A 25,741-nucleotide genomic window follows, 5' to 3' on the forward strand; every position below is an offset into this window, starting at 1 on the left:
ACTTAATCAAACACTTGACTGGAAAATAAATTAACAGTGATAAAGCAATGAATGCTATAATTCAAATGTTATCCTGAAAATACAGCATTGACCAATGTCAAGAACTATACTAATTGCTGATGAAATGAGAATAGAATCTCATTTTGTTGGAGGAACACTTGGAATTTTTAGACAAAAACATGCATCAGTGATAGCTTTGAAGAGTTTCTCTACCTTTCTCTAATGGGGAAGGCAGAAAGGTAGATTTTAGGAACAGACAGGTTCAAATCTTGATTTTCCTTTATTATCTATGTGACTTTAGGCATGTTAAGTAACGTTAGGAGACCCCGTTTCTTTACCTGTAAATGGGGATAACAATGATTACTTTTTTGGATTAATGTGAACTAAAAAAATTGTCTGGCATATAGTAGGAACTCAATATGGTGACTATCAATGTTATCAGCATTAGCTGGCTTTTTTTCCTAGAAGAAGAATGCAAATACAAATACATATGACTGTACCTCTACTGTATCTGATGTAAGGGACACTTTGAAAGCTATATATCTCTGTATTTCTACTCTCTACTCCTCTGTGTCTGACTGGAATTCAGATTCTATTCAGAATAGGAGGGAAGGAAGGACAATAGCAGGAAGGCAGAATTTAAAGAAAAAAATAATTATAATATATTAATATAATTATTAATTATAACAGCTACCACTACATTCCACAGTACTCCCTATGTACTATGCTAAATGCTCATACATGCCCTTATTTAAAATCTTATAACAACCCTATGGAATAAGCATTATTATTCTGTTTAAGAAGAGGAAGTCAAGCTTACAGTTTAAGTAACTTGTCCACAGATAGTAAATGACAGATCAGAAATTCAAACCCAGATCTGTGCAAAGTCTTTTTCTTTTTAGTGTCTAACATACCATACTGGGAAGACAGGGTTTAAGAAACAACACCACAGGGAAAGAAGTACACACCCTAAGCAATACAGAAAACTGTTGAATTAATATTCTAATTGCATTTCAGGGGCTCATGTTAGATCACTTTTAAATGTATGCTGAATTAAAGAGATAAATCCACCCAGCTCATGTGAACTTGTCTGATGAGTATGTGTTAAATACATTTGACCTTGACATTTTATATCAAAGCTGAAGAGGGACTGTCAGTCTCAAGAGGAATACCACCAAGATATTTACAAGTAGGGCATTAGGATCATTTTCTGAGGATGCAGGAAGGGAAATATGAAGGAAAAGGACGTTTTTAACAAAACCAAGTGGCCTACAACATCTTCATCATCAAAAAGTTTAAATACTAAGACTTCCTAGGAACTTGTAAAGAACCTGTGTAATTATTAAGGAAAACCAATTCCTTAAGTGAAGAGAAAGGTACAAATATCCCAGTTGGTAAAGTAAGGAACTACTGGATAATCTAGCACATGGCAAGCCCTTTCAGCTACTTAAGTACTGGGCTTTCCTAAAAAGTTTAGGTGTTTCTAGATGTCTTAAATTATAATAGATTAGTACAAGTAATACAGTCTATAGGTAGTATTTAAAAGTATATCTTATGAAAGGAAAAAAATTAAATGTAGGACAGTATTATACAATCGTGTATATTATAGCTCTTAGAAAAATGCTATGGTAGGCAGAACACCAGCTTCTCAAAGATGCCCACATCCTAATTCCTGTAACTTGTGAATATGTTACCTTACGTGGTAAAAGGGACTTTGCAGCTGTGCTTAAGGGTCTTCAGATGGTAAGATTATCCTGAATTACCTGTGTCGACCCAATATAACCACAAGGGTCTTTATAAGAGGGAGGCAGGAGTGTAAAAGCCAAAGAGAGAGTTGGAAGATGCTACACTGGACTCTGAAGATGGAGAAACAGGCCACACACCATGGAATACAAGCAGCCTCTACAAGGTGGAAAGGACATGGAAACAAATTCTTCCCTAGAGCCTCCAGAAGGAACACTGCCTGAAGACCCACTCCAGACTTTTGACCTCCAGAACTAGAATAAATTTGTGTTGTTTTAAGCCACTAAGTTTGTGATAATTTGGTACAGCATCACTAGGAAACTAACACAAATGGCCAAGATGGTAAACATACTGTGGATAGAAAAAATATATTTTAACTCTAAGATGAACAATTCACTTTTAAATGATGTAAACCTTTAAACAATTATAATATTTTCTGTCTTTTTCAAGTTTGAAAGTCAAAAGCTTAAGGAAAATACACAAGGATTGTATACTGACACCATAAAGACTTTCTTAAAATTACAAGTGTATTTTCTCTCCTTCACCTGGTGTCTAAGAAACCTAACATTACTAGAACCCAACCATCAGGACAGGCTTTTGGCTTTTATCACAGATGTGTGAATCTACTCTGACCTTGTGAAAAACATCTTTTTTTTCCCCTCTGTAAGTCTCAACCTCTTATAATGGGAACTGGAAAGAAGATCAATAAAATCAACCAACTGTGAAAATAGGTCCATAGGATGAAGTGAAACACTGATAGTGGGAGTAATATATAATAGTATACATAATCACAAGGAGATTAGATCTGGTGCAATATTTATATGTGAAGCATGGAATGCTCCTGACTTTTACCCACCATACTCTGTCCTGTTTAATTCTCTGGGTTATAAGGGACATGAAGCTGATCCTGACCAGAATGTTCTCGATCAGGTTCAATGAGGGGAATACTGATTCCACTTGAAAGTTCTTTTCTATAGGGCATAGCATTATGAGTGATTATGCAATTTAGATTTTCTCTCTTTTTTTTTTTTTTTTTTTGCGGTACGTGGGCCTCTCGCTGTTGTGGCCTCTCCCGTTGCGGAGCACAGGCTCCGGACACCCAGGCTCAGCGGCCATGGCTCACGGGCCCAGATGCTGCATGGCATGTGGGATCCTCCTGGACCGGGGCACGAACCCGTGTCCCCTGCATCGGCAGGCGGACTCCCAACCACTACGCCACCAGGGAAGCCCAGGAGGCTAAATTTTTAAAGTGGCAGCTGCTTCTAGTTCTTGAGACCCTAGAACTTCTTACTCTTTCTCCATAAAAGAGAGCCTTTGGTCTGTTGGTGTCCCCAAAAGTCAATGGCAGGCTCCTTTCACTGCTCTTGCAGGAAACTAACTCCTCAAAACCAAGCCAAAGACATTCAGACTCAAGACTGAGCTTTCTTCCCTGTGCAAAAGTAACCAGGAATCTCATGTTTGGTAACAAAAGAGCTTTAGTGGAATTGCTATACTTATTAATACTTTAATTTGCATTTCACAGCATTTTTCTGTGTAGAATAGCCACAATAAGACATGAATACTCTCAGTTCTTCTAATAGTCCTTCTTTAGCAGTCTGTCTCATATTTTTCTCTGTTTGTATCTTTGAACGGCTAACCTAACATTATGCCTGGGAGATTTCCATCTCAATGTATCTTAAAGTCCTAATAATTGGCCACCATAAAGTTGATTTATCTACATAACAATAAACATATTATGTTTTCCATATTGGTTATGGTAGCTAGAAACTGGGATGCCCATGAAGGTTGCCAGATAGAATATAGGACACTCGATAAAATTTGAGCTTTAGACAAACAATGGATAATTTTTTTAGTTGTCTCAAATATTGCATGGAATATACTTATTCTAAAAAATTATCCATTGTTATCTAAAATTCAAATTTAACTGTGCATCTTCTACTTTTGCTTCCTAAATTTGACAATCCTAATGCTCTTGCTTCTTGCAGGACACCTAATAAACCCAACCCTGGGTAGGCATATTGCAAATGGAAGGGTGAAAAATGTTTGGTCTTATAAATCTGAAGTCTCCACATTCAGATTTATATCAATGTCCAAATTTCAAATAACTACTTGTGATAAATTTAGCGGCTTAGTCTTATTTTGATGATCAGATACAAGGCTGAAATTTTTAAAAGCCTAGGATATAATGTGAGAAGAAAGGCCATTTCATTTACTCCTTCACTAAAGGTTTTAGAAATCTCACATTCCTGGGTAGTTTCTCAGGTACTATGCACAAGTTCCTTACCTCTGTTCCAGGGAAGGAATAGGACTATGGCCTTCAACCCTGAAGATGACCTGTTCTGCTACCCAAAAGGTGTGTGCTCTGAGTGGGTTCCCCCAGAAGTGGGAATGAATTTGACAAATCACTAAGTGACCATTTTTAGAACCAGTTACTGTTCTTGTGAATTTACAGCTTCTCTTCACTAAAATTCCACGTAATTTTAGTTCTTGATGCTTCTGTGTTACAGCAGAGCAACAACTTTTAATTGCCAGTCAATGATGGAGTTTTTATTGGTCTATGTGAACTAAGAAAGATAAGGACCAGGTGCAGTAAGTTTTTCATAAAGGTAAATGTTTCCAATTTAAGGACTAGCCCTTATGTCCTTTGTATCTTTTAGTATTAAACTTCTTTTGTGAAACTGGTGATGCCGGATATGAAGTTTTTTTTTTAACATCTTACATAGAAAACTGGTTGGCAAACTTGTCTCCCAAATTCTTTTAAAAATTGTATTTGTCGGGCTTCCCTGGTGGCGCAGTGGTTGAGAGTCCGTCTGCCGATGCAGGGGACATGGGTTCGTGCCCCGGTCCGGGAAGATCCCACATGCCGCGGAGTGGCTAGGCCCGTGAGCCATGGCCGCTGAGCCTGCGCATCCGGAGCCTGTGCTCCGCAACGGGAGAGGCCACAACAGTGACAGGCCCGCGTACAGCAAAAAAAAAAAAAAAAAAAAAAAAAAAAAAAAAAAATTGTATTTGTCTCTAAATCTAGAAGTATGGGAATCATGCAGCATGCCTTTTATGTCTGTTTTGGAAATACCACTTCCTGTCTAACAATATTAAACAATTTTACCTCTGATCCATGTGTCTCCTTTTAGGGCTGTGTAAAGAGAACTGGAGTCAAAGAAATATTCTAGGTTGAAGATACGCTGGTGGTAAAAAAAACATTTCTATTCTCTTATAAAGTTCAGAAAACATGTTTTAGGTTTTTTCTTTCCTACAAGAAGATCTGAATTATGTGCCCTGATCTCTGGCACAGTGTCACTCAATACATTTTAAACATTGTTGTTTTGGTAAAGGCAGCAGTAACATATGCATTCTATAAATGTCAAACATAAAATGCGACACATTCAGCATTCTATAAACCAGGCAAACAACTCAGCATTCCAGACGTCTGGAATGTCTATAATATAGCTCAGCTCCTTCCCACTTGGAACAATGAAATTACTAATTTTTTTTTTTTTTGCGATTCTTATGGCCAATGTGGATTAGGAAAGTTTAAGAATATTTTTTTACTTCTTTCATAAGAAAGGGCTTTTGATAAATATCCTTTAAGAATATTTTCTTACTTCTTTCATAAGAAAGGGCTTTTGATAAATATCCTAGAAGAAATCATGTAATATTATGAATAGGCATATAATAATTTTTTAATAGGATATTCAGACATGTACTGGCACTTTGCAAAAATCCCATCTGATTGAATATTTTAAAATTCATTTTCATCCCCACACCATTCCTTCAAGGTATACGTTGCTATCCATGATACAGAGAGGCTGAGTGTAAGTTAAGCAGCTTAGAGAAGGTCACAGAGCTAATGAGTGATGCCATCAGAAACAGGGGTAAGTGAATCTAGTCTGTGCTCTTTTCACTTTATCAAGTTGTGCGATTATGTGTTCTGGTTGATTCTGAAAGTAGAAATGGCTCTCGTCTACTGCAGATTGTTTAACCATGGGAAAGACAAAATATGTTCATGATCCTTGTCATGCCAATAAATGATACCTCAGAAGTCCCCTTTATGTAGCTTTGGTTTGGTTCAAGATTTTGGTGAAGAGAGATGACTGACAAAGCACTTAATGCACAAAGTCACTCTAGCTCAAGATGACTAACCATAACCCACCAGCTGTTTCACAGCATGCATTTCTGTGTGGCTTACATCCAATGAGCAATGAAGAAGAGAAAATCACATCTGTGACCCAATTTTTCTTTAGTTACTAGTCATTTATATCATGCATAGAACTGGATGGGACCTAAGGAACTAGTCCTTGGTTACTCCAATTTTCTTACTGAAAATAAAAGCATCTGCTTTTAATTCACCTTTTGGGAATAAGATGAAGTATTGAATAGACTGACTATCAGAAAATACGAGAAAGCACACAAAATGCCCAACATAACGATTGGTAATGTCATCCTGAATTTTAAACATACATACATAAAAGATTCAGATCAAGAAACACCTCATAGCTTCTGCTACAACATCCTGCTCCGAAGAACGCTCAGCCAGTGTCAGATGGCTGTTAGTACTTTGTGTAGCATAGTACATATCAAACTTGTGTTTGACATAGTAGTTACACTGGTAGGATTCCAATAACCAAAGCAAAAAAATCCCCCAAACTGGGCTTTTCCAATTGTATAGTTTAAATATTTGTACCATTATTTTTATTGAGGCATAATTTTTGGTTTCTATTCTTAATTTCTTACTCTCTCCAAAAAGTTTCTATAAAGCAAGTCTTAAATAAAATATCACGCTGTCTAGGAAAGGATGGTATGGGCTGCCATGAAGTGGATGGAGTGATGGGACAGTGGTGGGTAAGTCTGCATGTGTATACAATTAATAGAATTAACAGACATCTAGAGAGAACTTCCAAACCGAATTTTTAATTTGAGCCTCATAAATATCTTGTTAAATTGGAGTTATCTCCTCTTCTGCTTGACTGAATCAATACAAGGAAAAGAAGACCTGTGCTTACTGAGGGAACTTGGAAGTCCTGGTCCCCACTGAATGGACGGGGAATAAGTGAGAGGCGTTGACCGAGGTACTAGCTCCAGCACGTATTTAGCTGTGGGACCTCAGGCAAGTTCCTCATAAACCACTTTCCTTGTTTGTATCATGGTACAGGATGACTGAAGTTTGCTACTTTGTTATTTCCTCAAGGGTAACAAAAACTCACTGGAGGAAGTATGACATGGATTCCTCTAGATCTAAAGAACTATTAGAAACACTTCCTGACCCTCTCATAACAGTGAATCAGCTAAGCAGCCTGGCCTGCTCCCCATCTACATGTCATCAAGAAGCAACAATATGGTGGTTTTAATACGATTTAACTCGGTATGTGAATTATAATCACTAGCGTATGTCTGCACGCATCCCCGAGTATGTTGAAGTTTGAGTGGTAGAGGCAAAATTGCACGTGAATTTATTCTTGAGAAATAAGCAACTCTTTGTAATGTGCCTGTGGTCGGAGCATGTGTAAGAAAGTGAAGTTCACATCCCACAAAGCCATTATTCAATGACAGGAAACATTAAAACATGAGGAAGAACTGTAAAGATTATGGCAAATGTTATAGATTCTACTAGAGCACTATATTAATATATTTGGATTAAAAACCATATTGATCACTTTTTTTTGTTGTTGTTGTTTTGTAAGAGCCCTGTTAGGATGCATACACGTGCTCTTTGTGTCATCTGTCTGTTACCTCACCTTACACATGCCCATGCCTGGGACACTCACAAGGTGGAATATTCGCACACCTTGCCCAGGGATATGCCCCTTCATTGTCTGGGAGAGAAGTACAATACAAAGTCACAGTCTAAATCCTGAGATTCTGTACCACCCCAGGGGAATCCAAAGTAAAGCAATCTGGTTCTTCTTTAGCATACCAATCAACAGGGGCAAATGAGGGCCAGCCTGCTATGAAGCAGACATCAGAGACATCTGTGTCTCTGGAATTCTAAAAGAGCTCAGACGTCTGGGCTTTATACCATCATCTGAAGGTCTGCACACAGACAGACAATGCTTAAGAAATACCCTTTGATGATGATAAAAATACATGGCACTGCAAAATAGCCTGTTTCGTGGAAAAACAATCTGCCACGTTCCAAATTCTGAATATAGATAATGTTGAAATGAAACTGTCTAGATTAACTGTTGCAATAAGAAAGAACTCATTTCATCCTGCCCTTGTGTGTCTGTCAACTGTTAACCATCCCTTAAAATGCAGCTCAGCCATCACCCTGGTGTATCATGTTGTTTCATATCTGTTTACATCTGATGTCCCTCCAGGAACATAAGTAAAGTTGGCAAAGGTGCCTACTTGGTTGTTGGATGTCGGCAGGTAGCTCAGTACCTGTCAGACAGATGGTGCTGAGTAAATGCTTATGGAATCAACTGGGCCTCAAACAATGTAGGTGGGGCCCCCCTAAAGGATGACCCACATAGAACAGATGAAAGAGTGAGAGGTAATTGAATGAGGTAGCCAAGGGTGTTTGGACTCAGAATTCAAGGAAAATGCTAGGACATGCTTCAGGTTAAACAGAACCTTGCCTTGAGGAATAAATTACTTCTTTCTGTAAATAATTTACCGCACTTACTAAAAAAGAAAATAGGTTTCAAAGCATTTATTTTGTGGTTCTAACACAGGAGTTGCCAACACCATTAAAGATTTCCTTAGTTTACAGAATTAGACATAAAAATAATAGGCCGACAGTAATCACTACAGAAGGTCAGTGTAAATAAAATAGCAATGGGGAACTATGAGGGATTTGCTCACATTTTGTTAAGAAGCATGAAGAGAGCAAAACAAAGTCCCCCTTGGGAACCTGACTTAATAAGACAGGTCCATTATAAGTAAACTGATGCTACCACTTGGGGCACACCAGGTTTCTCTTGAAATACATTAGTTGAAAGCAAGTCTCTCTTCTAGAGTCTGAAGTTCTACATGTGTGATTAACTCCTTCAAGGCATCTTTGTAGTACAAATGTGTTATCACACATATAACAGTATATCATTTATATCATCATCTCTGCTTACTATAGACAGAAAAAAACTACCATCTTAGAAAAAGTAAATATGACCTATATGAACCCAAGACTTCACCTTCAGGGCCCTGTCGCTCCTGATGCTATGTGATATTCCAGCAGCCTGCTCCACACCTCTGCCTTCCTTCTCTGCAGGTTACTTGGTAGCTTAGGGACCCAGCAACTGAATGAATGGCTTTGTATTTCTAAAGGTGACTGACCTTGAATGAACTACGAGAGAGGTAGGGTGGAGGTCAGGAATGACCACGGCTTGAGGACAAAGTCCTTCAACCATCCAGAGAAGAGAAGATGGCTGAAAAGATGCTGACTAAGGCAGAAGAAACCAACGCTTTCCGCTTCACACCTGCTTAGAGCATCCTGCTCTCTTTCAATTTATGGGGGTCTTCACAACTGTAGACTTTGGCCATGTCTCCTGGATCCTGTAACCAGCACCAGAAGATCAAAGCTCCCCAGTCTATCCTCTGGAGATAAGGAAATATCATGTTTGGAGGACAGAATTTCAAACAATCCAAATAATTTATTTCTGTGTAACTGACTTTCCCCAAGAAGAAAAACCTGGCCATATGGAATATACACAATCAATAAATATAAGAGAAGAACTTCATTAAATTGTAGATGCTTAAATGATAATCCTATTTGAACTGGTATTAAAGAAACTATGGGGGACTTCCCTGGTGGCACGGTGGTTAAGATTCTGCCTGTCAAGGCAAGGGGCACGGGTTCGAGCCCTGGTCCAGGAAGATCCCACATGCCACAGAGCAACTAAGCCCGTGCGCCAAACTACTGAGTCTGTGCTCTAGAGCCCATGAGCCACAACTACTGAGCCCACGTGCCACAACTACTGAAGCCCACGCGCCTAGAGCCTGTGCTCCGCAATAAGAGAAGCCGCCGCAATGAGAAGCCTGCACACCGCAACGAAGAGTAGCCTCTGCTTGCCGCAACTAGAGAAAGCCCGCATGTAGCAATGAAGACCCACCACAGCCAAAAATAAATAAATAAAATAAAAATAAAAATAAATAAAAAAGAAACTATGGTTCAGTGGGAATCAGACAGATTTGTCCTTCAAAAGTCCTTCAAAATCACTGGGCTTCAGTTTTCCCAATGATGGGGGTTAGATCAGAAACAAAATATCTAAGAGGTCTGGTGAGTGGCCAGGCCTCCAGCATCTTCCCCATTGACTAAAATAGCCTCACTTTCATCTCTTTAATATATTGAAATTCTCATGAACAAAAACAAAGAAAAAACAAAATGATTTTAAAGGTCCTGGATGATTCCATCATATTATCTTACTCATATACCTCAATAAAAGTAGGAAAAGAGTTAAAACTGCTCATAATCTCTGGCCCCCTCCTCTTAGCTCCCTTTTTTAATACCTAGGAATGTGCTGTCTAAAATATATCCCAAAATTCCTGCACAACTCCACAGGACACCATTCATACCAAAGACAATATCAATGGTGTTCCCTGGAGCATGCCACTCAGTGACCCCAAAAATGATGGTTTTAGAGTGGTGAGGGCCTGTGTTTGAATCTCAGCCTTGCCACTTGAGGACAAAGGCTATACGATCCTTGGCAAGCTGTTTAATTACCTCTCTGATCCTATTTCCTTCTCAGTAAAATGGAGATAATAAATTGTATTTCCAAAGGCTGCTGTAAAAACTAAATGAGATAACATATGTACAGAACCTAATGGAGGACAGCACACCAACAGCAGCATCAGTTCTCTAAAATTACAAAATCTATCACATTTCACAGCACGGAAAACAATTTGTGTCCAGCCCTTATGGCCCATACCGTAAGGACAAACCAAAAGATTTTGTGAAATTTGGAATAGATCTCATTTGCTGAAGATGGGGGAGGTACCCTAAAAGTTAAAGGGGTCAGAATGTAGTGACCTGAAAACTACACAATTTTTTTAAGTCTCTGAATTGTGATAACTGGCAAAAAGGAAGACTAATCAGCATGCTAATTAACTAGGGTGTGTTGGTACAACTGTTATCAAGGATAGGCAACTGTTTAAATAAGACAGGCTGTACTCATTAAGGATGTATGTGGTGCCAACAAATTACAATGTGTCTAATTCAAACTTTTTTGCCTTCCCTGGGAATCTAGAACTGGGCAATATTTAACAGCACTAAATCTTTTATTTGATTCTTAAATTAAGAAGTGACTAACCTACACAATAAAGCTATAACTTATGAATTACTGATGCTCAAACGATAGACCTGACAGATTGTAGATATCATCTAGTCTAACCCCCATATGTTACACCAGGGAAAACTGAGGTCTAAGGAAGAGGAGAGACACATCTAAGGTCATAGAAGGCAGAGCCAATTCTGGCACTTGGTCTCATTAACTTACTCTTTTTCTTACTACAGGAAATCAGTCTTTAGTTTTACGCACTATACATACCAACAATTTAACAATGGATATATAGATGCTTGGCTCAACTCAGCATAATTTGGGGTTCCTAGGGCAGTGGAAGACATCGAAAGACTGGGCCAATGACAGAAGCAGCTGGGTGGGAATGTGTGGAAAGGTCTGAGGATATTCAGAGGGTAATGCATGTGGAAAGGCTGTTGGGGACCTGCCAGTCTGGGGTTTGGGTAGTGGCAATTAGGGTCTATTAAGAGACCAAACATAGAATGATTCTCCACATCGAGGATGTAACAAAGTGACGAGCTCATAGTAGGTACTTAGTACTTACATGTTGTGTGGTTGGATGATGAGCTAAGAGTGAATGAAGGAATGAAAGGGCCTGTTCTGAGAGAAGAAACGAGAGCTTCAGAGACAACAGAGAAGAGGGCTACCCAGCGCCGTCCCTTAGGGGAGAGTTCCCAGAGCTCTCCCTAACCTTTGCAGGAAGGAGGAGGCTTGTTTCCCTCATGGGGACGGAGGAGTGAGTCTGTGCCCCCTCGCTTCCACCTCATATTTCCACTCTGAGGAAATGCAGTCATCCCCATGGAACCGCCTCTGCTTCTGATGCCCTCTGCTCCCAGGATGGAACCTGGAGAAGTGGAGTGCTCGAGAGAAAGTCTGTCTCCAAGAGCAACAGAAATTTCAAATCCACATGTCACACTGTTTTTCTAGAGGAGACTCTGCTTAGGGGCCAGCCAGGCAAGCTACTGACCGTACTGATACGGACGGGGAACATATTTCATAGCAGGAACTTAAGATCAAGAAACAAATGTGATTCTAGGATACTAGAGAAGATCCTAAGGAAGAATGAGGGAAAGCTGGGATTGCCTGGTCAATTTTCCATTCCCTGAAAACGTGACCATCTGTGGTCCTCAGCCTGGCTGCTTTAACCTTTGGCCAAGTCTGTTAAGGATTTACAAAGCAGGATTCATTTGAACAACACTGGTGGCACAGACATGATAGAGTCTCATTATGTTTTCCAAACAGTAAGAGGTTAGTGTTTGATATTTCCTTTCCTTTCAACATCTATCTAATATTTTTTTCACTTTTGTACCATAGGATGTAGTCACTTTGAAGAAAATATGCACTCGTCACCTCATTATTTCTCTAGGACTAAACAGAGAAGCGATAACACAAGAGTCTTTTTTTTTTTTTTTTTTTGCATTACGCGGGCCTCTCACTGCTGTGGCCCCTCCCGCTGCGAAGCACAGGCTCCGGACGCGCAGGCCCAGTGGCCATGGCTCACGGGCCCAGCCGCTCCGCGGCATGTGGGATCCTCCCGGACCGGGGTATGAACCCGCGTCCCCTGCATCGGCAGGCGGACTCCCAACCACTGCGCCACCAGGGAAGCCCTCACAAGAGTCTTTATCAGCATCTAAGAGAGACCTTTCAAGGTTCATATGATGTGAGCAACTTCCTGTTTATGAGGCACACTAACACTTCAGTGGCAAATAATGAAGTATTGACAGCATTTTCTCCCACAATATCTAGCAGACTAATGGCAAAATGAGAGTGTGTGCATAGCAGCTGTCGGGACAGGACAATGGATTCTGCCTCATGTTCATATGAAAATAGATACAGCCCAAGGGGAAGACGTAACGTCTCTACTGTGACCTTCACTTACATTTGATTAAGACAAAGTTGGTACATTTTTAAAAAGATGCTTTCAAAACCAGGAGAACAGGTCAGTGAAAAGACCAATAATATACACACTCTTCCTCAACTCCCATAGTGACTGGCAAGGCTTTATATTTTTAGCACAGTTTCAAGTCTCTAAAAAGAAATGCCACCTAAAAGAAATGTGCTAAGCACCCTCTAAGTGTTTCTCATTAACTTGCCAATGCTGGTACTCGTTCCTTAAGGCTGGCTTACAGCACTCATCCTACTTCAGCTCTGTCTGCCATTCAAGGAATAAATGTGAGACTAGGTGCCATTTGAAAGAAAGGGACTATATCTGTAGGAACGGTCATATCAATATTTGTAAAATAGCTTGAGAAATACTAGGAAAAAGCAACCCAGAAGAGTGTTCTGCGATGAAATGGTAGTGAAGAAACCAAACGGAAAGGTTTTTCTAATAAAGGGACAGGTTTGTTCTCATAGTACAAATAATCTTAGCTAAGGAGTTAATTCCTTTTAAAAGATCAGCTTTTGGATAAGAGTGAAAACATACCACTGTGTCTAGATTAGCATACAGTGAACTCCCAGAATGGTCCTCATGCGGTCCAGCTCTGAGCGTCTTGATTCTTTTTTTCTGGTCTTTAATTATGCTGCTGAATACCTAACCCTTTATGTAAAAGTGAGTCTAAGGAAACAGAATGAGTAAAGTCATACAAACGCCCACTTACCTCCCATGATTTTGGACTGGCAGTTAATAAACTCTGGCTTCCTGTCTGTGAGGTAGCGCTGGCAGGTGTGGTGGAGGATCTGGAAGAAGGTGCATTTTTCTGAGGCCGTGCTGGCTACCCACTGGTCAAAAGCGTTTTCAAACAACAAATCAAACTCTGCAGAATCCTGGAAAAGACAGTGAAATAACGACTGATCTCAAGCTATAAAAACTGCTGCTTCCAGTTTACCATGTTAAGAGACTCATAAAGGCTAAAACACAAAGACTTTTGTCCTAATCACAAGACTCATCTTTATTAGCACCTAGGTGCACAGAGAGTATACCTTTCTCTCTTTATCAAGCAGACCTCAAATCTCATGGCATTTTTAGATGTCCCCAGGAAGTTAAGAGCACAGAAGTCCCTTTAGCTTAACTGCATATCAACTTGTGTCAGAATTCAGACTATGCATTGCCTTCCCCATTACTCGAAAAAGGATTCCTTTAGGTTCTTGGCACTGAACAGTATTAATCTTGTTCCTAACCTTTGGTAGGGAAAGAATTACCCCTTACTCTTTTAGTATATAGTTACATTTTACATTTTCTTTTTCCTCATTATTGATGTATTTTATGGTCAGTGTGTGAGCAAAGGGAATTTACTTGGAATATATAACTCTACCATGAAATGTTTCTCTTATTAAATCCAATGGAATCTTACTTAATACATCATTTTTAAGGTGCAGTTCATTTATTTGATTTTTGGTAAATAAACCTCATCACTGGTGGCATTAGGAGATAAATGGAGCTTCGATGAACATGGTTTTTCATATTGATAATCACAGATGTGATTATCTGAACTCTGCTCTTTGCACTTGGCTGATAAACATATTACTGGAGTAGCACTTCTACAATATTCATCCCCTTAGGTGCCTCCATCAAACATGATGAAAAGATTTACAATTGCCCGTAAGAAGGGCACAGGAATCAAAAAGTCTTAGCCACATAACTGAAGTAGAGAAATAGTCTTGTTAAAAATGACTCAGACAACCATCACCCTGCCAAGGTCAATGAGAGAGTCATTGTGTGAAAAGAACACCTTCGCTCAGCACTGGACAGTTCACTCACCCGATTAGGATCGATGCCATTAACCTGGCGAAGCTGCTCAAGCATCCACTGTGATCTCCGCACGAACGACGTGGAGCCTTCAAACTGTTTGACCTTCGTAATGGATGCCTGTGTGGGTTTCTTGTTTGTCACTGCCAAGAAAAAACCAATCAGATTAGTGGGTGTGCAGGGTGGTTTGGGTCCTCATTCAGTGGTGTGTCTATCTTATACCTACATACATATGTGCAATGAGAGAGAGAGAGAAAAACTGATATACCTGTGTGTGTGTGTAGAAAGAGAGATAAATATACATATGTGTGTATATACATGTGTATGCGTATGAGTACAGAGGGGAGGAAGAGGGGGGAGGGAGGGAGGGAGGGAGGGAAGGAGGGAAGGAGGGAGGGAGAGGGAGAGATAAGTACAGAGAGAAAGAAGAGAAGCAGAGAAAGAGAGAAAATGAAAATGAATGAATATGTGTGCCTTTAGTAAGAGGTGAACTCAAAAGAAATAGAAATTATAATGTGCACCCTCAAGCAGTTACAATATAATTTTAATTGTAAGGGCAGCTTCATTTATGCTGTCATCCACTCACACTGAACACGAAAGGAATAATCAACACCAAGCTCCTCCAATGGAGGCTACAAATGCACAGTGATGTCTAGCAGGGAAAGTAGTATATGGGGCTGACAGGCATCAGGTAGGGGTAGTTGGGAAAGGCTGCATTTTAAAGGAAGTACAGGTTACCGGTTCCCCTAGGGAGCTGCAATGCGTATTTCTAATGTTATAGTCCAGTGTAAATAAATATTCCAGGCTTTAGTGAGAAGATAAGAAGTAATACTTCACTCAGAAAAACCCCCCCAACTATTTAACTTTAAAATATAGTCAGTTTGTATCCAGTTTGCATCTGATTATAACCCCTGCCCCTCTCCACATATGAATTCCTGAGGTCACCACAACTGTAGGGCCAGGACAGTTCATCCTCCTGGCCTTAGTCAGTTCTCCCTTCCATGCTGAGGATGGACCTTGTCACCTCTTTGACAGAGGTCAAGTACCAGCCACCAGGAGAGAGTCACTCTGAATATTTCTCTGTCTGCTTACTTCATGATTAGAGCCTCAAGGGAGGGGAGGTAATTAAGTATTTTAAAAGGGTTTTCCTAAAAGCTCCTCCTGAGCTCTGGCTGTAAGAATTGTAAGTTTAAATAGAAACGATGCTCTTAAAGGAACCCAGAAAAGTGGAAAGCATTCCTTGTAATGAATGCAGTCCTAGTAAGACTGTGCATCAGTGCTACATTCTTTCTTAGTTTCAAATAAGCCCACAGATCCCACACTTGCAAATAACCATGCAAATGCTCAACAGATGGCAAAAAGAATCCTTGCGGGATGAAGGACAGAAAACACCTATTCCAGTCATGATTGGTGGTAAGAAGGCTCTCCTTCACATATACCAGAGTTTTATCACAGCTTCAGTGTCTGGGGTCGTGAAAGCAGTGACCAAGAGGGGAAAGAAATGTGGGCACCCTGCCTTTACGGTTGGTAAGAACCCTATGGTACAGGACTGGGCTGTTTTTAGGATCTCAGTACAATCTTCTCCATTTGTTCCTAACCAGAATTTAGCAAACATTTTTTAAAAATTTCAAATAATGCTTAGGTTTACTGCCCATTATTCAGTTATATTTGGCTAGAAGCTTATGAACATTTCACACCAATTACGTTTACTTTCATGGTTAAAAAGTCATCATCCCCTTAACACCCACGATCAAGGAAATGTTATAGTCTTCCATTCACAAATGGCCTGTCTAGCCTACAGCTCCATGTATAAGTCTGCTTAAGTCCCATTAGGAACAACCATTCCCTTCACTAAATTCACACAATATTACCAGTCTGCCCAGGGCTGTCTATCCACTTAATTCATTTATTTTATGTGTCTATATGACACAAAGGGAAGCTCTAATAGGTTTCTCTGATAGTCATGCCCTGCTCTGCTGTTTTAATGTCAAGGGAAACAACACACCTGGAATATATGTGGGTCCTAAAATGTGCTTAAACGATTAAAGAATGCTTTTCAATAACAGGAAAACATGGGTTCCTGTATTAGACACACACCCCTAAACACACAAAGAGGATTTCCTCCTTTGTTTATGTAAATCACACGACATTTAGGCATCCTGGGAAACATGAAGGCTTTCCTTCTGACTTCAGTTAACTCATATTTTTATTTCTGGCCCATTTATTTCCAACTAGTTTATAGCATTATAAAAGTTCCAACATAATGCAAGATTGCTGTAATTATTGGCATGTTTGAGACTGACACTTTTAGGAAGGCAAGTTCCATTGGAAGTTTGTCACTGAAATGAGAAGGGCAGGAACTCCACCCACCCAACAAATGCCCCACGGAATTGTTCAACAGCAATCGCACTGCAGAGTGGTCATTTTTAATGGAGGCAGTTACAACTTCATCCATTCCTGACTTTTTTTCCCTCTATTACGTTATTCCTTGCCCAGTTCTTGGAATCTGATAGTTTTCCTGGGCACTGAGCCCGGTTTGGTTTTAATTTTTGTTTATTGTTATTATCTCCAACATCCCAGTTTCTATTTTGAAGCAGGTGCCTTAAAATGATATTATTATATACACATTACATAGAATTAAATAAAGACTTTCCCCTTCTGAGGTCAAAACACTTGCACAATCACACCATTGCCAGACTTTGAGTTCTGTGCTAGAAGGAGCCATGTTTTAACCCCTTCCTCTTTTGGTGTTTTTAGGGTCCATAGCTGTTAAAAATTAGTCAGTCAGTCAAATTCCATATGTCTAGTGAAAAACAGCAATTTACCTTCTCCTTCCCAAGGAAAGCTAATTGATAGCACACTCTGGAAAATGCAACCAAATAATCTGAATCAGTAATATCATAGTGCTGTTTGTCCAACTACCCCCATATGGTAGAGTCCATATTCATTATTTTGAATAACTTTAAAGGCGAGATAATCAGGGCATTTCTGTCATGCCTTGATCATTCATGAGGAAAGGTAAATATATAGGCATTTAAAGGGGATATGATATTCCCAGGTAATACTACAGACCACCCAGAATCAGCCTGATCCCCTGATTTTCCACTCAGACCCACACATCGAAATCACCTGGGAGTTTTACAACAAAAACACCAAACACTGTCAATCAGAATCCCTGTGGGTGTGGCCCTGGCATCCATATTTTAAATCTCTCCAGTTGACTCTGAGGCACTTTGACTGTTGAGAGCCAGTGAATTATGTATTTAGTCATTTAACAAATATTTATGGCATATTTATTAGATGGAAGATACAGAAGGAAGTTTCATGGCAATTCAAATATTGAGTAAAAAGTGGTTCTGAATCAAGAACTTTGGTGGGGAGGAGATAAGAATGATGCAACAGAGTATTAAAGCATAACAGGATAAATGACATAGGAGTCATCTGAGGTGTGTATGTGGGGGCGCTTCAAGGACCAAGGTAGAGTTGGGGAAAGTCAGGGAGGTTTCATGAAGCAGCCACATTCCAGGAATTATAACATTAGCCCTGTGATTTTCCCCAAACTGGCTTTCTGACCAGCTTGGCTATTCAAACTGAAATACATAAGACTGAACCATCTTTTAAAAACTCCTTGCCAAAGAAATCTTGAGAAAGAAGAACAAAGCTGGAGGTAACATGCTTCCTGATTTCAAACTATACTACAAAGCTATTGTAATAAAAACTCTATGATACTGGCACAAAAACAGACACAAGGATCAATGGAACAGAATAGACAGCCCAGAAATAAACCCATGCATATATGGTCAATTAATTTCAACAAGAGATCTAAAAATATACAGTGGGGAAAAGACATTCTCTTCAATAAATGGTGATGGGAAAACTGGGCAGCCACATGCAAAAGAATAAAACTTACATCATTTACAAAAATAAACTCAAAATGAATTAAAGACTTAAATGTAAGACCTGAAACCATAAAACTCCTAGACGAAAACACAGGCAGTATACTCTCTGACACTGGTCTTAGCAATATTTTTTTGGATCTGTTTCCTCAGGCAAGGGCAACAGAAGCAAAAATAAACAAATGGGACTACATCAACAAAATGAAAAGGCAACCTACTGAATGGGAAAATATATTTGCAAATGATATATCTGATAAGGGGTTACTATTCAAAATATATAAAGAACTCACACAACTCAATATCAGAAAAACAAACAATCCAATTAAAAAATGGGCAGAGGGGGCTTCCCTGGTGGCGCAGTGGTTGCGAGTCCGCCTGCCGCTGCAGGGGACGCGGGTTCGTGCCCCGGTCTGGGAAGATCCCACATGCCGCGGAGCGGCTGGGCCCGTGAGCCATGGCCGCTGAGCCTGCGCATCCGGAGCCTGTGCTCCGCAACGGGAGAGGCCACAGCAGTGAGAAGCCTGCGTACCGCCAAAAAAAAAAAAAAAAAAAAAAATGGGCAGAGGACCTGAACAGATATTTTCCCAAGGAAGACATACAGATGGCCAACAGACACATGTAAAGATGTTCAACATCACTAATCATTAGAGAAATGCAAATCAAAACCACAGTGAGATATCCCTTCACACTGTCAGAATGGCTATTATCAAAAAGACAACAAATAACAAATGTGGGCGAGGATATGCAGAAAAGGGAACTGTTGGTGGCGCCAGTGTAAGCTGGCGCCGCCACTATGGAGAACAGTATGGAGGTTCCTCAAAAAATTAAAAATAGAACTACCATATGATCCAGCAATTCCACTTCTGGGTATTTATCCAAAGAAAACAAAAACACTAATTTGCACCTCTATGTTCATTCCAATATTCTTTACTATAGCCAAGATACTGAAGCAGCCTAAGTGTTCATCAATAGATGAATAAACAAATAAGATGTGGTATACATATTCAGTGGAATATTACTCAGCCATAAAAACAATGAACTTTTGCCATTTGCAATAACATGGTTGCACCTAGAGGGTATTATGATAATAAGTAAGACAGAGAAAGACAAATATTGTGTGATTCATTTAAATGTGGAATCTAAAAACAAAACAAATAAACAATCAAAACAGAAGAGTAACAGACTCTTGGATACAGAGAACAAATTGGTGGTTGCCAGAGGGGAGGCAAAGAGAGGGGTTGGGTGAAATAGGTGAAGGGGATTGAAAGGAAAAAAAGTCCAGTTATAAAATAAATGAGTCATGGGGATGTAATGTATAGCATAGGGAATATAGGCAATAATATTGCAATACATTTGTATGGTGACACATGGTTATTAGACTTATGGTGGTGATCAATTTGTAATGTATATAAATGCTGAATTACTATACTGCACACCTGAAACTAATATAATATTGTATGTCAACTATACTTCAATAAAAATAAGAGGAAAAAAAAATCCTCAATGGCATCCCAAAGCATTTAGAATAAAACCCAAGTCCCTTACCATGACCCGCAAAGCCCTAGATGATCTGGCCCTTGAGTACCTCTTCATTCTCATCTCATTCCACTCTCCCTTTTGTCCACCAGGCTCCAGTCACCTTTTGCTCCTGGGAAACAGCAACCTCTTTGCGAATGCTATTCCCCTCATAGAAACACCCTTTTCGTGTGTGTGTGTGTGTGTGTGTGTGTGTGTGTGTGTGTGTGTGTGTGTGTGTGTGTGTGTGTGTGTGTGTGTGTGTGTGTGTGTGTGTGTGTGTGTGTTATTGCTGTCTCTCACTCACTATTCAGATTTCAGCTTACATGTCAACTCCACTGAAAAACCTTCTATGATTACTGTACCCAAGTAGGTTCCCCACCGTGTTATTTCTCTCACTGAAGTCTGTTCATTTCAAGCCTGGTTAAAATATTCAACGTTTGTTTCTCTGACGTATTTGTGAAGAATGAAAACCAGATTGTTATCATGTCCATCGAGTTCTAAAACACGGAAGATGTGGATAAATCCCCACAAAGATCTTCTAAGCTATCGCCTATCAGGTTGTGATGCAGAATCCTATAAATTGACATAAACATTTAACATTTAAAAAAATCTTTTAAATACATACAGCTTCTGGTTTTTTCTCTTGAACTTGACAACATCTCTGTTATAGAGGCAGGGTTATTGCTATTATCCCCTGTTATATTTATGGACAATGAAACTGGGGCACAGAAAGAGTTGACTTGCCAAAGCAATATTGTAAATGAATAAAAAAAACTGTGACCTAAACAATGAACTTAGAGTCTACTGCTCTTTCCACTATAGCTTCTTGCTGCAATGTCAAATGCCACATTTTGTTGGGTGTTAAAGACTCTCACAACATAGATGTTCCCCTTGATGTAATCAGAGGCTTAACTGGAAATGGCTTCTCTAAGACCACTGAGTCATGTGCATTGGAATTCGGTAAGTCAAGTTTTGGGGTTATCCAAGCCTAATGCTTCTTTTCACCCACTCCTGGAACCCACTGCTTTCTATGGTGGCATCAGAGGAAGACAGAAGCATGGGGCAAACTGAATCCAGGTCCTTCTGCTACCAGTTCTGACAAAAAGAATGTGGTTTTCATGGCTGCATGCCTTCTCTTCAGCCTTCATGTAGACTTATCTACATCTCAGCTGTAGTTAAGAAGCAGTGTTAGGAACTCTTATGTGTAGAATATCATTACCATCATTACTCAAGGGGTGTAAGATCTCTTTCTCATGAACTAATGGCATAAAGAGTTCTTTTAAAAAATGGTCCAGCCATGAAACATTGTACAGAAATAAGACACTTAGCCATAGTCAAAGAGTGGAGATCACCAGCCTTGCTTTTGCCCAGTGAGAAAATTCTATTTAATCAAAACCAGAGAAGCCAGCCAATAGTACAGTACCATCTAGTCGATCAAACCTGGTCTTGTATCAAGTTAGGAATTGGTGGAAGAGGGGACAAAGGCTGTTATCAGAAAGGAAACACAGAAATGCAGGTTACTTGCATGTGATGCAAAATGGCAGAAAAACACATACTCTGCCAGGGATTAAGAGGCTGATCCTCCATGTCAAGGTCCAAAGGTTGTGAGACTGCTTTTTTTTTTTTTTTTAAAGTCACTCTTTCCTCTACAATCTCATTATTCAGAGTATCATTTCTCAATCGTCCCAAACAGGAAAATCAATTTTGCCCAAATACAAAACATCTAGTCTCAGTCCTAAGACATTATTTTAAAGAAAACAAATAATCAGCATTTAAAGAAAATGATGACTCACAACCTCTACCATCTCATTTTTCATAGATATTATATTTTCACTAACACAAACATTTCTTTACACATTAAACTCAAACTGAATCATCTTATAACTTTGTGGTCATTTCTTATTAAAAAAAGGTGAAGAACAAATTGTAGTATCTACAATATAATTTGATGTCAAGGCTAGGCAGCTAAAACATAGAATTTACCATACCTATGTACCTAAGAAACCTAAAAATGTCTGTCATCATGCTTAGCCCTCTCCTGATCTCATAGCTGAGTGAAAGTCAGCAGTTTGTGGTGTGACTTAGCCCTCTGCTCTGCTGGAGTCTAACGGCCAGACGTTTTGATTTCAATAAGACTGTTGATGAGAAATAAACAATTTGGAGCAAGGAAAAAAAGTGATGTCCACATAGAATCTCATCAGGGCTGCTCTCTGGCTGTGTCGGAGGTGACAGACATAAAGGAAAAAAAAAAAAAGAAATCCTCTGAGATGTGATTCAGGAAGTAAAAGCAAGACTGAGCGTGCCTTCTGGGTGCTGATGTGGTACAGAGACGGGCTAAGAGGACAAGGTAAGAAATGATTACTTGGAACTGTTTTTCTTAATGCTCTTCCCAAACCCTAATGTATGATAATTCCAGGTGGATTTCACAGTATCTATGGAGAAATAAATTTCAGGTCTGAGGCTGCATCAGCATTTTTATGCAGTGAGATGGCTGAATGTTTACAAAGCTTAGAAGCAAAAATATCTAGACTGTTACCTCACATACTTTCAGAACAGGGACCTGTCATCACTGCTATGGTGAGTGGGGAAATGGAGCCTGGCGCTCTCCCCACAGGGTTGATCATTTGCTTCTCACATGATTTCTCAAAGTGTGTCATAATTTAGGGACACAGTTGTTTAGATTCCACAGGCTCCCAAACTAGACCAATTCATGAAATGGCCAAGCTTGTCTTTGGGGCCCTATTCCTCTCCTTCCATCTTAGGTCCTGGGGGCTCTCTGGTCAGATTCCTCACAGGACCCAAATGGGTTTGAAAGGGTATTCTTGACTCTGCATGTTTTTAGGAAGAAAAATTTAATCCAAATAAACAACAGCTGCAACAACAAAAACGGTGGCATTTCAGTCATGACCACCAAGCCAGTGAGGAAGAATATAGGATGCCCTTCTACAGTCCCTGCTCCACTAACTCTAAAGGGGAGGGAAGGGGAGAGTCCGTGCACAGGGCTTTGAGGTTTGTTTCTTAAAGACAGACTTCTATGGTCTACAGGAGGGCTAATCACCAAGAAAGGAGTTTTCCACACAAACGATTCCTTATTTGGTATCACTAGTTCCTAGGGCTGTACCTACATCACATTCTCATCTCCAAACTGGAGGGGGAGGAGGATGAGATTTAAAGTCTAGGAAATTTCTCCAAAGGGATACCAAAAAAAATTTGTATGGGAAACCTCTTTTTTGTAAATAAGTTTGGATGAGTCCTTCAGTAGGAGAAGAATACGAAACATCTTTCATCAAGCATTCTTCAGGAAGGATTCTTTTAATATGAAAGTACAGCATCATACCCAAAGTAGCTAATAGCTACACATCTGTAGAGCAAGCAAGCCCCCTAAACTAACTCTGCAGGAAGTACTAGCTGGTTTTAATGTTTCCAAATTACCAAAAGGAGACAGCATTACTTCTGGAATGTACAACTTCAATGTCTCATGCCAACATGAGCTCCAAGTTAAAAATCTAGTCTTGGGAATTCCCTGGTGGTCCAGTGGTTAGGGCTCTTGTGCTTTCACTGCTGGGGCCCAGGTTCAATCCCTAGTCTGGGAACTAAGATTCCTCAAGCCTTGTGGCGCTGCCAAAAAAAAAATGAACAAAAACCCCAAATCTAGTCCCTTCCAATTTTAATCTTCTTACCCCTGTCAATAATTTTACTTTAACTATAAACATATGTAGATTTTTATTTTGAAAGGGTATTCTACTTTTCAAGCCAACAACAGGCTCAGGTACATCACAGGTAGTCTTGGACTGTTAAATCTTTACCTGGAAATCAGGGAGCTTAATCCTCAGAAGGCTTGAGTTCCCATCTCAAGATGGGTGCTCCCCTCTCTAGACCAGTACCACGATGCCCTCTCTATTATAAACTGATACCCGGTGCCAGTGCAGGTACACACACATAAATCAATGAGTGAATCAACAAAGGAAGAAGACAAAAGGAGGAAGAACACCAGAAACCATGAATAAGCCAACAACTTATATCAGGCTCAACCGGTCTGTTTCAGGATCAAGTCATGGTTGTAAGGCTTGATCTATTTTCTTACTAGAAAAGAGGGGTATCCTGAGAACTAAGGAGAGCAGAGAAAATGGTAAAAACCAGGAAATTATAGAACTATTAGGAGACTAGAAGGAGAAAAAGTTGTGGGTTAAAGCCTTTTAAAACAATCTTTTTTTCCTGCAAGCCTTATTCTAGCAGCATCTCTCTTACAATTCTGTTTGTCTCAGCCTCCCTGAAAACATGATTTCATGAGATTCAGCAACCCAAGGTTTCCCACTGCGCCTGAGTTTTTAACTTCCTTAAACTTTTCCCTATATACCTGAGGAAAAAATCAATTTGCATGCATTCTGCGCAAAGGGTAAACATACAGTGACTTAAAAAACCTGGTTAGGGCTTCCCTGGTGGCGCAGTGGTTGGGAGTCCGCCTGCCGATGCAGGAGACACGGGTTCATGTCCCGGTCCGGGAAGATCCCACATGCCGCGGAGCGGCTGGGCCCGTGAGCCATGGCTGCTGGGCCTGCGCATCCGGAGCCTGTGCTCCGCAACGGGAGAGGCCAAAACAGTGAGAGGCCCGTGTACCGCAAAAAAAAAAAAAAAACAAAAAAACCTGGTTAATGTTAGTTATTGCAACTTTATATTTTATATGGAAAGGGTATATAACATGTCTGGTTTATATAGTGTAACTGTGAAACAAACAAATAAACAAACAGGCCCGAGCCAGGGAAGTAAACACCTTGATTTGTGAGAACAGTGATGGTTTCTTTTTTTTTTTTTTTTTTTTGCAGTATGCGGGCCTCTCACTGCTGTGGCCTCTCCCCTTGCGGAGCACAGGCTCCGGACGCACAGGCTCAGCGGCCATGGCTCACGGGCCCAGCCGCTCCGCGGCATGTGGGATCTTCCCGGACCGGGGCACGAACCCGCATCTCCTGCATCGGCAGGCAGACTCTCAACCACTGCGCCACCAGGGAAGCCCTATGGTTTCTGAAAGAGATTAAATCCAATACCAAATCCTGTAACATACAATGAAGAAAACAGAAGGGGTTAACTGCAGTCATAAAGCCTCATTCTGTTCTTACTTCCTCAATTCTGGAAACAGATATAAACATCATTTTTGATCTATTCTTAGGAGAGATCTACAAACAGAGCATCTAAAGACAAAGGCATCAAAGCAGCAGCTACTTGACTGAAGAATGAATTACATTACTCTACAAGCAGCTCAAAGGCTGGGAATAAAACTTGAAAAAGCGACTCCTTGAACGTGACACTTTCCTTTCACATTATCCATTATATACCGAAAAGTACAGGCCAAGCAGCAATTCTCTTCAGGGAAATGCCATTCTTGGTAGAAATTCGATACCTATTTTACCAGTGGGAGCTGCTAAAAAGCATTCTTAGAGCTCAAACGCCCCTTACAGTGAGAAAAGATGGAATCATTTTTGCAGCCTCTACTTCCTCATCTCTCGGCAGCTGTGAAGAGGGGCCCTTCCTCCTCACTGTGTGAGGGAAGGGCCTGGTTCTCAACTCCCTGACATGACCCCACCGCTCAGCAGTGGTGAATGTTATGAATATTAATATTCATATTAATACTCATTAATTATGAATATTAATATTCATATGAATATTTAGTC

The 25,741-nt window shown here is 40.0% G+C and overlaps 1 protein-coding gene across 1 annotated transcript in view; it reads right to left on the reverse strand.

Moving 5' to 3' along the window:
• Positions 1-25,741, reverse strand: part of STXBP6 (syntaxin binding protein 6) — a gene marked incomplete at both ends in the record, with an annotated part of 207,507 nt that overhangs the window by 40,042 nt on the left and 141,724 nt on the right. Inside the window, 5 exon segments of the mRNA XM_079699838.1 lie at positions 13,574-13,739; positions 14,674-14,804; positions 17,347-17,377; positions 17,379-17,404; positions 17,407-17,427. Coding sequence (XP_079555964.1) covers positions 13,574-13,739; positions 14,674-14,804; positions 17,347-17,377; positions 17,379-17,404; positions 17,407-17,427 — 375 coding nt within the window.

This window comes from Hyperoodon ampullatus (genome assembly GCF_949752795.1).
Source record: "Hyperoodon ampullatus genome assembly, chromosome: 3".
NCBI lineage: Eukaryota > Metazoa > Chordata > Mammalia > Artiodactyla > Ziphiidae > Hyperoodon > Hyperoodon ampullatus.